Genomic DNA, 15292 nt, shown 5'->3' with positions numbered 1-15292 from the left:
GAAAAATTCGAAAAATCACTTTTTTGGGGGCAATTCACCCCTGTATAAAAAAGGGGGGGGTAGTTTTATGAACTTTTAGAGGTTTATTGTCTAGTTTTAAGTCTCACGAATAGAATCCCGTTTGAATTTTTACTTCATTTTTTACAGGACGTCTACAGTGTCGCACCGATTAAAACGTGGCTTTTTGGAAGACGCCCTCTACAGCGGTCGTGGTGAACTAAAAGTGCTAGAAAAAATTTCTTTATGTTCTTAATAATATATATAATAGCGTCCAAAAGGAATTATGTTTCTAAATATAATAGTTTTTTTATAAAGAAATATTAAAAAAGTGTCTTTTTTTTCAATTTTGAATGAGAAAGTCCCCTTAAAAGAATGTTTAGGCGAGTTTGTAACACTAGAATTACCGACGATAAACATATATCTATTCTGTGTAAGTATAGGTTGCGAAATATTTTTTCAAATCTTCTCTATTTAGTCAAAATGACGCAGGATGATGGGAACGAATGGCAAGTATCATAAAAATAGAATAAATATTTGTATCGTTTCGAAACGAAAACAGAATTTCGCAAAAAATAGTCGTACGGAAGAACTTTTAACTTTTATATAAACGGCTTCCTGCTGGTGGTTATTTTAACGCATCGACAGTCGCCTGTTTCTGGAGACATTTCTTTGGGAGCAAACCACGGTTTCGTAAGAATAACATTATTTTGGAGGAGTTATTTATTTGCTAAATTAAATTATTCGATCGAAAGTATATTTCTGAATTATACTAAACTAAATGTGTAATATAGTAATATACATAATATACAGTATAATTTACCATTATTATAATTTCAGTTATTATAAAATAAGAAATCTGCAACCGGTCATTTTGACGATTTTGGTAGTTAATATTCCCCCGTTGAAAACCTTGATTTGGACACATTTATCAGATCTAGTTGCACATATTGATAGGAGAATTGGGATCAGATAATTTATTTTACGAAAAACAGGACTGTCTCGAAATCCCCATAAATCCGTAAGTTATTCCACAAATCCAGTCGTTCTAGTCCCCGTGACGTTCGAACGGAAGTTCGATTGCAGTTTACGATCGTTGGTTTACCTTCACCCAGTCTCGATGCCCCGATCGCATGGATTCTAAGCAAGATCGACGGGGACCAGTTCTATGCATGCAACCCACAACTAGAAACGACAACGACACAAGTCTTCTACCGTTACGAAGGGACATAACTGAGCACTCAACTCTACGATGCATTAGCCGTGACAGCACCACGTGCAACGAGGTATGAAAGAATTGCAACTCTCGGTCAATGTTCTCATATCTCGCGACCTACGAATCCGAATACAATAGTCGGATGTAAACTCTAGATTCTGGATCCGGATATATACGTGGAGAATGAGAGATCCTTGCATAAATTTATATTAATTTTCATATCAATGTGTATTCTTGCCAATGAGAACATGAATAAAAGATCGAACAAGCACGTGTGAACATTTTCGTAAGAAATATAGTTTAACAATTGACGTTGAATAATAACAATACGTGGGAGAGAGTTTTACAATGGACTCTCAATATATTGCTTCGGAGAATTTCACTCTCTTACAGCCCCAGCCGCGGCAATATATCGAGAGTCCACTGTATAAATGCCCGTCGATTACGAGTTTTGCGCTCTAGACTCTTGGACTTATCCGTTATCCTCTTCTTTTGTTATGGAATTTTATTTTTTATCTTTGAAAGCATGCTTGAATAAAAGAAAACATAAACGTTTTAACTATTCTCGATTGAATTCACATAACAAGTGAATGTATAAGAATATTCAAGATGGCCGACGTTGCAGACGGTCCGCCATCTTTCTAACCTATTCAACCACTTCGTTCAATCGCGTAACAGGCTTTACGCCCGCGCGGATATGCTGGAAATCATCTCGGAACGATAAACTCTATGAATTTATGCAAATTCTGATAATGCCAGTGTAATTTGCGACCGACTCGTGTTCGCATTGTTCCCATTCGCGACGAATGTAATTTCCGACGGCCGTAGATACAATTTCCAGACGCTCATGCCTGTAGAGGGCATTCTCGCGAAATGGAAACGCCGGGGGATTTTCCCCAGAAACGGAACAGACGACTTTTATTCGAGGTTTCAAGGCTTCGGACGTTACGAAAGAGACGAAGAAAGTGTTACGAGCAACAATTTCGAGCCGGTCCGCGGCATATTATGAGCGAACCCGTGGACCGATGGTGTAACACGATCTCATAACAACCCGGAGGTTGCCGGGAGAGAGAATTTCAGCGAAGGCCAGCATCGATCGGTCGTTCGATCGTACTTAATTCCCTTAGTACATTTGGAGGTCTTCATTCCGTTCGAGTGACAAACGATATCGACAATGCAGTCTCGTAAAAACTTATTATTGAATCGTTCAGTCTAAAAATATCCTTTACACTTTCACGTTCGAGGAAAAATGGTCATCAGGGTGGATGCACCGGTAAATGAATACGTAACCAGTGAATGGACGTTATGTATATGTTACAGTAAATTCCTAGTTAGTGTATGCACTTCCTAATTTGGTTAGTAAATGTATTCACAAAGAACGAAATTTCTACTTTTACTAATTGATGCATACATTTACATTTCTGATTTAGTAAAAGCATGCACAAACTAGAATGCATTAATTTCACTAAACACTATTGCTAGCATTTGTTTATACGAATCCCATAGCTTATAAATTTTTGCTTAATAGGTCCTTCTTTTCAATTAATTATACGTCTACAATTTTTCAAATTGAAATCTATTCGTTGTAAAAATGTATAGATATTAAACAATTGAATTTCCACGTGTGCAATATTTAATAGTTTATAAAATTTCTTAAATGTTCGTTCGTTAGTGCGTTCACTATCTGTATGCAAATACGCATGCTATCGCCGAAAAAAGGAACCACAGAAATCAACGACTCCCCTTGAACTTCGATAACACAATTTAAATATTCATTCAAAGATTCTTGTCTTTAATATTTAAACATCAAAATTCGAATCGAGTCATCAGCTATTGTAAAATAGATATCTCTATCTTCACGTTTATTTTCTTGTACATAAAGATAATAACTTCCTCATACGGCCCCTCTGGAGCTTCCCTTTGAAAGTTTCATATCAGTTCCGCGAATTTTCTTTAATAATTGTAGAAAGTAAAGCACAAAACCGTAATTAAACCCATTAATCTTCCACCTGTATACATGTTCCCTCATATTCTGAAACATTTCGCAATCTTCTACACCTACTTTTCGATACCAGCTTCCAGTTTCCCTTTCACAAACATCGAACAAAATTCGCGTTACAGTAAATCCTCAATGAATGTTCAAATACTCCAGAAGTTAAATATTTCATAAACTAATGACCCTATGGAGTTAAAACAAATATCTATCACCTAAACGTCATTAAAAGAGCCAAGGAATCTTCGAGCATTTATCAATAATTTACTGTACTTACAAGTTGACCTGATATTTTCGAGTGTACCTACTTATAATTTGCCCAAACACTTCAACACGACACAATACACAGTGTATTACCAGCTGTAATTCATCGAGAATAAGGAGGATAACGTCCAAATATGGAGAGGAACTCGGTCATCGCGAGAAAAAGAATTTTGCGGTGCTCCGCGATCGACAGCTTCTGTACACGGACACGCTGGGGGCCTAGCGTTCTTATTTCCGGCGTAAGTAAGACGCAGAATCCGTACGGGGCAATGGCGGACGAAAAATAGGCGAGTGTAGAAAGTAAATTCACCGGAGAAATTCACGGCGAATGGACGACAGGGACGGTGGAATCGGCCCAGCCTGCGCGCGAGGCGGCCCGCAACACCATCGGTCTTAACGATTAGTTTTTTTTTTTTTCCGAGCATGTCCCTCGCGGGCCGAATAACCCGCGATTTTTGCGTCACCTCCGTGGATCGCGTTATGGGAAGAAAGTAAAATGCCATCGGAACGGGTTTTTCGGACAGCACGTGACCGACGACGAGCCACTTTTTGGATCCAGATGAATTGAACGGATCGCCTCGCGAAATCGATCACGTGTTCCTTCGTACAACAGCTGTTCGATCGATCGCAGCCCTCCTTGAGAATAATATTTCAGGCAGTTTAATGCTCTTGGAAATATTCAGAAATTGAGGGATTCCTGTGGAATAATATATAGGGTCCAAATTGCGAAAGTTTAACCGAGGTCAAAGATTTATGGTAACTGAAAAGATTTATTTTATCTCTCATAAATTTATATAGCACAATTTTGTTAGTAATATAATCAAATGATTAGTTCCCAACTTATTTTCGTCAAGACAGTATCAAGATAAGTACCTCTCGATCATGATATTTTAGACACTTTGATATTCGTGTTCGAATCCCTTGAAAATATGAAAAATTGAATTATTACTGTGGGATAATATCAAAGGTCCACGATGATCGGACTGCGGAAGTTTATTCGAAGTCAAATATTTACAGTACAGGAAAGATTAATTGCTCTAAAATTTACGTACAGTGGATGATCAAATTATTAGAGCCAGGGTACGAAAATTATATCCTTGTGTTAGTCTAGAATTAAAGTCAGTATATCAAGGTTTTTACGCTGAATAATTTTTAATTAACAATTCTCCACTAAAGATACACAAAGAAATTAAACATAGCTTATATAATTACAAAGAATACAGTTGAAATCGTAAGATTATCAATTTATACACGTGGCTCTAATAGTTTTATTAGCTACTGTAATTCACACAATGCTCATAAATTTCAAAGACCTCTCGAGAATAGGATTTCAGACATTTTGATATTCATATTCCAATCCTTTGGAAGTGATAAAGATTTGAATTATTAATGTGGATAATACCAAGGGTCCATGATAATCGGATTGCGGAAGTTAATGTAAATTGAAAGATTAAAAAATACGAGAATTAAATAGATATATAGATTCTTCAATTAGCTTGTGTTTGTTAATAACTTCCGCCTGGTTTTTTATATTTACGTCGATTCAAGGCATTCAGGAAATTAATATCAATCTACATATACAACGTTCACTTAATACCTCGAAACTTGATTATTGATGTTCAGTTAGCATTGCTACTGAATTGACAATTAGTAATTGTTTTATTATCTATGACAAGTTATTTCAGACTCGACATAATATCAAACATCTCGTTCGATTAATTATAAAATATGAGCATTGCATTGAATTTTAATAATGTTGCTGTTTTTTCTTTGCAATCAACCTTCTCGTCTTTTTGGTTAATAACAATAACGTAGGCTATCCGAGAATAATTATAAATATTATTAACATTTTTACTAACACAATGGTTACTGGTATCGTTAAATTGACATTCAAATCCTGAACAGTAACATTAAAAATTATCTAAGTATAATCATTACTAAAGTAACGATTGAAATAACGAATGTGTAAGTCACTATGCAAATAATTTAGTTTTAATAGCAGTATCCATAAACAGATGTACATTTTATTACGAGCAGAATAACGACCGAGATAATAAAATATATTATACAAGTGAAAATTTAAATTTTTCTTACGTTCAATGGCAAAAAGTTGCTCAGACCTATTTTATTACGATATCTTGTTGCAGCAATAAAAATCCCGATAGTCAACGTGACGAAGGGTCACGTGTTTCATTTCCTTCGAAAGAAATATTGATTTTGGGAAAAAATGGTCTAAATAAATTGGTTTATTTGAATCCTCTTTTGGATTATTAAAACGTTCAATATTCTGAACTGAAAGTATAAACTTTTTCACGGTTTGTCGATGTCTCGTGTATATGAAAAATTACCATTGTATCGTTAACATAGCTATCATTCGTCACACGTTTCGTACATTCCGCCTGAACAGCAAAACGAACGTTGTACGTATTGTTATTGTAAAATCGTAATACGGAACTGACAAGCCTAATATATTACTCTGACAAAGAGTGAGTGCTCAGAAAATTAGAAGTCAGGCTAATATTGCACACTTAACACGGAGACATAAATATTCAACATAACCGTAAAAAGCATTTATAAATCATTTCCCAGTATGGTGCTCGTCACTAGCCTTGAATAAATTTTGTTTCAAACAAAAAAATAACGAACAGCATTCGCGACAATGAATCAGTTAGAATATTTCCGGAAAGACTAACTTTATTTTACATCACAATCAGGTAGATCATTTCAGTGCAAGCTTTTATTTCCTATATGTTAAGGCCTAATTAAATAGGATTGTTATATGACGTAGGTACTAATGTTAACTTTTATTCTCAGTATGTAATTGTTCGAAAAACGAGCACGTTCCGGTTAATGTGTAATCACGTTAAACGAAACGAGCATCTCCGTGTCGTATTTAAAAAAAAAAAGACGAAAAGAATAGAATTCGTATACTCATTGTATGCAGTAGAAATAATCTTCTGAAATGTTTGACAAACTTAAGTTCCTGCTAATTATTCCATGTTTGCAACTCCAATGTCTAGAGTCTAGAATCTAGAAGGTTAAAGAAGATGTGTTACATTTCTAACTTATCTAACTGATAAAAAAATGAATAAAGTATTAGGGATATTGGCAGTAATTGGGACATTTACTCTATTAAATTAATAAAAACAAAATTCTTCCCCTAATGTTGTTAGAAGAAACTTCGACGAAGAAAACAGTCATTGTGATTTAGATACTGCGCACGCAAATTCTCTCGCCTTTTAATCTAAATCTCTGTGTCTCTGTTCATCAACAAAACAATCTTACCACGGCCAACGGAGCTAGCACACGCGTTAAATGGGTTCTAATGAATTACCCCCGTCCATTGCTAACTACGCACGTTATCCGTGACTTCCGTGAATACGATTATTTACACACGTTCTTTTCTTCGGCAGAGCTGCACATGGATAACATTGATTTGGTCGCCCACTGGCAGACTGAAAAAGTATTCCCCGGCGTCATCAATTCTACGATTGGCCATTTCGCGAGCGTCGCGATTTCTTGATAACGTTCCAACACGTGTGGTATGGCTCGATATTCTGCGGATGTCCAGTTCCCGAATAAAAGCGTTCCAGCTCCAGAAACGTCGACTTTTCTGGAGGAAAGCTTGAAAATTTATCTTACAATTCTCGTGGACGTTTTAACTCTCTATAACGCCGTGTTATAATTGTAATTGTAGTTTCGGTATCGCATAATAATTGCAGCAGAGATTGTAATTGTGGACTTAATTACCAATTGTGCAAATTTCAAGTGTGGTTCTGATCACAGTTGTGGTTAAAGTTTCATCATTTGAAAATTAATCTTTCAGTTTTTATAAACGTTTTTACCATCTAGGTGTAATAACACGCAATTATAACTTCGAAGCCACAGATCAGTTTTGCCATTATTAAAAAGACGACAATATTTTTTTCCACTTGTTGACCAATCAATTGAAAATTATAATATGCCTGCTGGTTTGCAAATGCACTACTGCACAGTGTGATTCTGATTCACAGTTAGAATGCAGTTACAATTTGTATGTGAATCAAGATTACGGTTGAGGCTTCAAAATAGATCACGAGTATGATTGCACTTATAAACTCTGTTTTGCTATCGATGCTTCTTGCACCAATAATAATTATAACTGCAGCCTTTATATTGGCAATGATTGCAATGACAGTTTAATGTCGATATCAATTGCAATTACAATGTGAACGTGAACAACAATTGTAGTTGTAATATCGATAATAATTGCAGTTGCAGTTTTAATGTCGATAATAATTGCACTTGTAGTTTTAATGTCAATAATAATTGCATTCGCGCGGTTGCAGTAGCGATTGTAATTGGGGCCTTAATTACAAATAACCTATGTAAATTTTAAATCTGATACTGATCACAATTACGATTAAGATTGCGGTTTTAATTCGATGACCGTTTTACAATTCGATAACACTTCAAACTTCAAATTTGATTTCACAGTCACCAATTTCGTACGTTAAATGGCAAAAATTTATCCTACAGTAACAATAAAATTTTCAATAAAAACACTCTAGTGTAACATTCATCTATTAAATTGATAACAACACAGCAATCGAACAATTGCACGCAATATTGCCATTATTATTGAATTTAAATTTCTCGCCAGACAGATAGTAATAGATCTTCGATTTTCCACGTCATGTCAGTGAGAATGTGTTTATAAAGTCCGGCAGGTAAAGGATAAATGAAAGGGAAATCGCGGTTAACTCTCGAGAAAAGTGACCATTTTTGTCCGTGCAAATCGACTGTATATCTTTCGAGGACATTGAAATATTTGCGTGGGTGCATAAAATTTTCGAGTATAATTGCAATACACTTGACTTTGACTCGGTTAAGTACTTATTTGTCCTCTTACATCTTTCGATGATGCAACGCTTCCGAGTGCACATTATTGGCAGATTATAGCCCGAACTAAGTTTATCGATCATTACGGCACCGAAAACGGTAATTAATCGGAACAACAGTTTTCACCATTAAATGTCACGGTTCCCTATGATTTTGCACGTATTCACTACTATGTTACCATGAATTAGGCGAGAAGCTAACTGCCCTCTTCCTCGTTTCTTCTATTATGCAACGTTTCCTAATGGTCCTCCATATGGCACCATCATCGACGAGACTTATACAATTTGTCCCAAAAGACAAATCTCAACTTGTCAGAACGAAATTTTTTTCCGGATAGCAGTGCCTCTGAGGCTGCTCTTTTTATTTCGTAATGAAAAATAATATTACATAAAAGTCAAAGTTTAATAGTACTATTATACTAAATGAATAAACCGAATTAGAAGAAGTAAAATATTATAGAATTATTCATTTCAGCTATTCTGTACCGAGACCCCCTGAAGCTATTCTCAATTATATTCTGATGATTAATCACTCGACGGATACAAGATGAAAAAGATAATTGATCAAAAGACGAATCTCAAATTGTCAGAACGAAATTTTCTTCCCGATAGCAAAGCCTCTGAGGCTGCTTTTTTTATTTCGTAATGAAAAATAATATTATATAAAATCAAAATTTAGTAGTACTATTATACTAAATGAATAAACCGAATTAGAAGAAGTAAAATATTATAGAATTATTCATTTCAGCTATTCTGTACCGAGACCCCCTGAGGCTATTCTCAATTATATTCTGATCACGATTAATCTCTCGACGGATACAAGATGAAAAAGATAATTGTCGTATGAAACAAAAGAGATTGATCGAATTTCTTCAGTAACTTACGATTAATTCAGAGATCGATAAAGGAAGAACAGCTACGGTTGACGGTTCATTACTTCATGATCGAGCCGAAGGAAAATGTGCGATACATTAACGCAACATATGCAATTAGAATAACTAATAAACTGTCAATGTGAGTTACGATCCAAACACGTGTCATTTTGTTAGCATTCAGCATGACTGGCCACTGCTAAAAAAGAATTTGTCGCACATCATTCCGTGGATAAATTCTGAATACTTATCTGATCCTTGCGATTTGATAATCGATTGAATTAAACCGAGGAAAGTTTATCAATATAGTACCGTTAGTAAATTATCAGATAATTGTCATTTTCACTGGACCATGAGTATCTACATTTTTGTTCATCTGACATGCCTTTTCCTGGAACACGATTTATCCTTAATATTTATATTAAGGATTTTGTAATAAGATATGACTGTAAAATTGTGTAATTGTATAAGATGTCTTATCGTTAATACCATCGGCCTAATGCACCACCTTTTGCTTACAGTTTCTTAAAATTTCGGGTAAATTTAAACCGATTCACAAGGAAATAAATCTCTTGCTTATTGTTATAGCAATCTCTTAGAATAAAAATTAAACTGATACATGTGCATCCTGTCGAAAGCAACATTTTCTATTCAGCGTGCCACTTTTAAAGTATGAAATCCGCAGTCTCACATATATATAAAAAAAAGTAACACCTCGAAGTAACATAAAATTTCTCGTTTACAAATCTTCAATGAATTCATCTAATAACGTATTTATCATCACGTTCCAGTGAAAATACAGATCACGGTAAGTTTAATGAAATAATAAATATTTTAATTTTTCCCACCAAAGATTTCATTTAACACTACACATAGAATTACCAAAGCAGTCAAAATGATCGGTTTGTGTCCTCTTATAATGATGATTAAAATGTTGCAACTTTCTCAGGTTTTCTACAACTTCTATTGCAATATGTAAGAATAGGTTAATTTCTCTAAATTTACCATTTTACTAAACTGATCTAACACAGAATTTAAATAATTCTTTTTAGCGACTGACATCCACATATTGCGTCGTACATGTCAATTGATGGTTTCGTGCGAAAGTGCGCCGCAGTAAAAGGGTTTTAGCAGCGCGTATACACGTGTTAACGCAGCCTGTGCGTGCACGATGCAAATTGAGTTTAATGCAGTATAAATCACCGGAATGTTCGAACGGTCCACATTAAAATCCGCTCTCGGCCCACTTCGAAAGAAAGAGCGAAAGAAAGAAAAAAAAAAAAAAACAGCACAAAACAAAAATTTCTCGCATCGTCCTCTCTCGATGAAAATAACGGACTTCCGGTCCACTTACCTGGTCCGTCCGCGATGTATAATCCTCCGAAAGTGAAACGTGAAACCGGCAGCCGGTTTTCGAGCTTCTAGACGCCGGACCAGCAGACGCAACGATGTTCCCGAACGAAAACGTTGAACGGCCTTGCCGATCGCCACTGGAGAATTCGATCCACTCGCGGGGTCACCACGATGCTTCACATCCGTGCCGCGAGTCGCCGAACCCAACAGGGGGGGAACAGATGATCAGAAAATATACACACGAACGGTTAACCACTCACGATCCTCTTCTGTGTCCTTTTTTTTTTGTTTTTATCCCCAATCCTATCGTCTCGATGTCTCTTCCACGAGCAACTTTCTCGTACACACCGGCACGCACGTTCGTCTCTGCTGTCCAACGCGCGCTGCTTGGATCTAACAACGACGTGATCAATAGACAGAGCTCGCGTGTCTCTTCGGCGCGATGCGTCGTGGCGGATCGAGACCGGTGAACCGATACGCGTCGATCCCTTCACGAGAGCATAATTCACCGTGCTTGTGACAGGCGTTTCGACGGTTCTCCGTTGACGTTTCCTCGGACACTCACACGACGTGGTTTGTTCGTTACTGGACTGTCGATTGTATTCTTAACGATCGATCGGAACCGTAAATAGCCGGGCGCGGATGTATGTCATGTACAGTATTGACAGGAACGGGCCGAGACGCATTTCCGTCGTCGCGAAAGCCAAATGTAGGTGTACACACGACCGTCTCCAGGCGATCCGTTCGTCGCACCGTCGAACACACGACTGACGCGGTGCTCGGTGCTCACTTTGGGAAATCAAGATCAAGTATAAACTTAAACGGGAGGGGGAAGGGGTCTATGAATCGGGGAAGCGGTGTCCCGATGAAAGGAGCAGATTACAGGTGTGAGGATCGATGGAGGGGAACGGACGGTCTTTCTCTGTGTTTGTTTCGTTAAATTTGTATGTACTGGATACGACGGGTTCGGATGGGAATCCGTTGAACCGGCGATATTGGTGGGATACGTGGGTACCCAGGTAACCATTCCTAAATTTCATTTCACAATTTTTTATGGTCTTGTCTGAAACAGAATTTGGTATATTATAGGAAGGGAAAAGTAAGAGTTTCGGAAAAGTATGGAAGTAAAATTCTCTATGTTTGTCTAATCTGTCGGAATAGGAGTACTCCGATTGCTCAATATAACCGTGAATATTTTGGTTGCCTACGCAAGGGGTAACGTAGACATCGTCTCAGTTTGTGACATAATGTTATTTAAAATCTATTTCGTGAAAAAAATGGTTGTATAATATTAAATAGGAAGAATTAATTAATAGTTAATTGAAATCTACGAACAATCACAGTTTCCCTATAACTGTTTTATTATAAGACAGCTGGCAGAATGTTTAACAATATCCCTCAAAGAGGTCATTGTTATAACAATTATGTCGTTAGAAATAATAAGTTAATCGAAAAACAATTTTTGACGCGCTCGATCTAGAGATCCCGCGTAACTTTTGCGCACCTGTTCGCGCAACTCACGAATTCCTGCGCACGGTAGTCAATAAATAGAGGTGCTCCAGCGAAAATCCTCAGTTTTCGTCGGTTTCTCCGTCTGCGCGGTCATCCATCGAGGACTCCCTCTTTTTACTCCGATTGCTGACCATCACTGACCAATCTTGGATCATTGGTGACCAGTTTAAGAGATCCTCTCTCTTATCCAAACGTGACCAATAGAGTAGTACCTCCTCTTTATTTATTTCAATTAATTGTTTTATTTTGATTTATTTTCAGTTAGACTAAAGAAAGAAAACATCCGCTGAGGGATTTCGGTATCGATAGTATAAGTTATAATTATAAAATTATTGTGAAAGCTGGATAGATGGAACTTGTGTTTCCATCTAACTCCCTTGAGACCCGGTAAAATTTATTCCTATGTCCATGATCTGCGTACAAACTCGTAACATATATCATCGACAAACTTGTTTCCGGATGCACCATATTCGTTATTATAACAGCTCATTAGCAGAGCCAAGAATAGGAATGTAATCGAGAACCTAGGAATTAATAACAGATTTTCACGCTTCTATCATAGTTGTATAAAACGTTGTATTTTATTTGGACAAAATATTTTATTTTCCTTAGATTTATACTGCTTAAAAAAATATTTTACCAATATTTAGAAACATCACGGTTCATGTTCCTCCAGGAACTGTTTCAGTAGCACGTTACTCAACGGAATTACGAGATGTTCGACGCTGTCAATGTTACGTTTCACCTTCACTAGCTTGTGATCGATAAATTCCGTCAGTTGCGCTCTTAACGCTAAATCTGAACTCACGAGGAAACCTTCCCGCCCAGCACGATAGAGATCTTTAAATGCCATCCCTAATAATGAGAATAAATATTAATATTAATATAGATAACGTCTATTAATATTGAAATTACAAAATATAAAATTACCGGTAAAATTGACATTACTACTGTTACTCAGTTGATACTTAGCAAGTAGTATGTAAATCGATTTAGCATTTGAAGTTAAGGAAAGAAACACGTTATGAAGAGACGATAAAGCTAAAGTACCACTCTGTTGCACTAAAAGTGAACTTTCGTAAGATGTTTCTTCTTGGTAGGACAAAAATGTGGTTGTGTCCCACCAAAAGAAATCGAATTTTGAATGCTTTTTGTGATCCCATACTGCAAACGTAAAAAGTTGTAATAATTATTAAAAACTAATGGGAGTAGAAAATTAACATCGAATACAATTAAACGTACGTAACGTTGCGTTGATATGATCAACCGATGCCAGGACACAAACATTTGGTATACTTGCAAGGCAAGACAGCAAGTCTTGAGCTTTATTTGAACGTAACATTATACCATCAATGTTATGTATTAACAAGTAAAGTCTGCATTTTCGATTTTTCTTCAAAGTCCTCTCAATAAGGTCTATGCATGCGCTTGTATCGGTAGGGGAACTTAATTCTAATAAGTCAACAATTATACCATCCAATACCTAAAACATATAATAACTAAAATTGTTGTATCATTCATTGTTCTTTACATTTCAATGCTATTTGAATAGCTTACATCCTTTACAGTCAGACTAGGAAAGAATCCATTCACTACCAATGAAGGATGATAAGATATACTTTTATAAAAATTATTAATTAAACATCTTTTTGATCCTAGACCATACAGTAACACAGTGTAACCTTGCCTAAAATAAAGCAGGATATTAAATCATTCGTTAAAGATCTATTGTAAATACTTTATCCATTCTTAATACATACTCCATTATAAAATACCACATGGGAAACAATGTAGCATAGCTTTCAGTTAATGAACAAATATTTTTTTTATGTCGTCTAGATATATAACTCTGGTTTGCTAATAATTCTTCCAACTGTTCCTTTGTTAAACGAGAATTACGCAAATGTTCTAATGTTTTATCAGATGTAATCACTTTTTCTGACTGAGTTTGAAAATACTCATCTGTTCTCATATGCTTTAAAGAAATAAACAGTGAAATATTATTGTATATTAATTATTTAGATCAAATTTTTGTGTATACAATATCACCGACTTACAAAATCTTTGTAAATAACTGTTGGTTTATTCCTAGTACTCATTTTCTTTGGTGTACTTAATAAACTTGACTGGAATATAATTTTGTGCTTTAGAGTTTTTAGTTTAATATTATCCTCTTCATCATTATTAGACTCATCACTATTGTTTTCACTTGATTCATCTGAAGATTCCTCTTCAGATGGCACGTAATCGCTTGGTTCAGATATACTTTCACTTTCACTTGCACTTATTCTACCCTCAAATCTTCTACGAACTTGTGAAACTGATTGTGCAAAATAAAAATTAAGAATAATCTACTATAGTTGTTAAAAGAACAATACATTTTTGCTTAAACAATTAACGAAATTATTACCTCTTGCATTATTATTATCCCCTTTTGATAATTCTTTATTTTGTACATCCATCCTTTCAAGAACAATTTTTGGTAATAGACCTGTTTGCTTCCTTGAACTAAGGGGTGTACGGCATAAGTTTGCCTTTTGTGTCATAGCATTTTTCTTACTAGGGGTTTGAAATTTATATAATGTCTGACCACTGACATCATCATTATTGAATAATTCTAAATAAACATTGTACATATTAATTCTTTTTTATTCAAAATGATGTAACATATATTGTAAAATGCAATAATAAATGATGCATTGATAAAAAAATTACCAACTGGTTTTTGTACTGTCTCCTCAATATCACTCAAGTCCTTTGTCATAACAACTGATGATACTGAAGACGAAGTTTCATCTTCATCCGACAAATACCTCGTAATTCCTCGTTCTACAATGGAGAACAATCATTTCAATGAAGTTTACAATATCAAGCCAAATTATCAATACAGATTAATCATATTATAAATTATTTTCGTGTTTCAAGTTTTATTACCTTTAACACGAGATTGTAATCTACAAGACCGTCGTAAATTTTGAGAATTGGACATTTCGATTAAAAGTAAAAACCACAGACGAGGTATAAGAATAGACCGCGAACATCCAATGCATTTTCGTGTCCAGATTTAAATTGAAAAAGTACATGATCACGCCATCTAATAGAATACACATGAGTAGAGAATACATGTGGCGTAATCTAGCGATAGGAAGATGTGAATCGATTGTGGTGAGTGCTGTTGATAAGGATGATAAGGATGCAAAATACA

At 35.7% G+C, this 15292-nt stretch overlaps 2 protein-coding genes across 2 annotated transcripts in view; both read right to left on the bottom strand.

The window, feature by feature from the left end:
- The window catches only part of LOC107190541 (ABC transporter G family member 23-like), a 21983-nt gene extending 11270 nt beyond the window's left edge, over nt 1-10713 (bottom strand). The window contains exon 1 of the mRNA XM_015579354.1: nt 10577-10713. The gene's annotated coding sequence lies outside the window, so the exon portion shown is untranslated. The remainder of the gene's footprint in view (nt 1-10576) is intronic.
- A 2021-nt stretch (nt 10714-12734) lies between these two features.
- On the bottom strand, nt 12735-15076 carry LOC107190507 (origin recognition complex subunit 2). Its single transcript, XM_015579317.1, has 9 exons — nt 15022-15076; nt 14803-14916; nt 14498-14704; nt 14145-14407; nt 13848-14062; nt 13645-13774; nt 13330-13570; nt 13018-13251; nt 12735-12942 (listed from the first exon to the last, which is right to left on the bottom strand). The coding sequence occupies exons 1-9, from the start codon at nt 15074-15076 to the stop codon at nt 12743-12745; spliced, it is 1659 nt and encodes a 552-aa protein (XP_015434803.1). The 3' UTR covers nt 12735-12742.
- Nucleotides 15077-15292: the final 216 nt, after the last annotated feature.

Source organism: Dufourea novaeangliae, unplaced genomic scaffold (assembly GCF_001272555.1).
Source record: "Dufourea novaeangliae isolate 0120121106 unplaced genomic scaffold, ASM127255v1 scaffold187, whole genome shotgun sequence".
Lineage (NCBI taxonomy): Eukaryota > Metazoa > Arthropoda > Insecta > Hymenoptera > Halictidae > Dufourea > Dufourea novaeangliae.
This window is presented reverse-complemented; position numbering and strand designations above follow the sequence as displayed.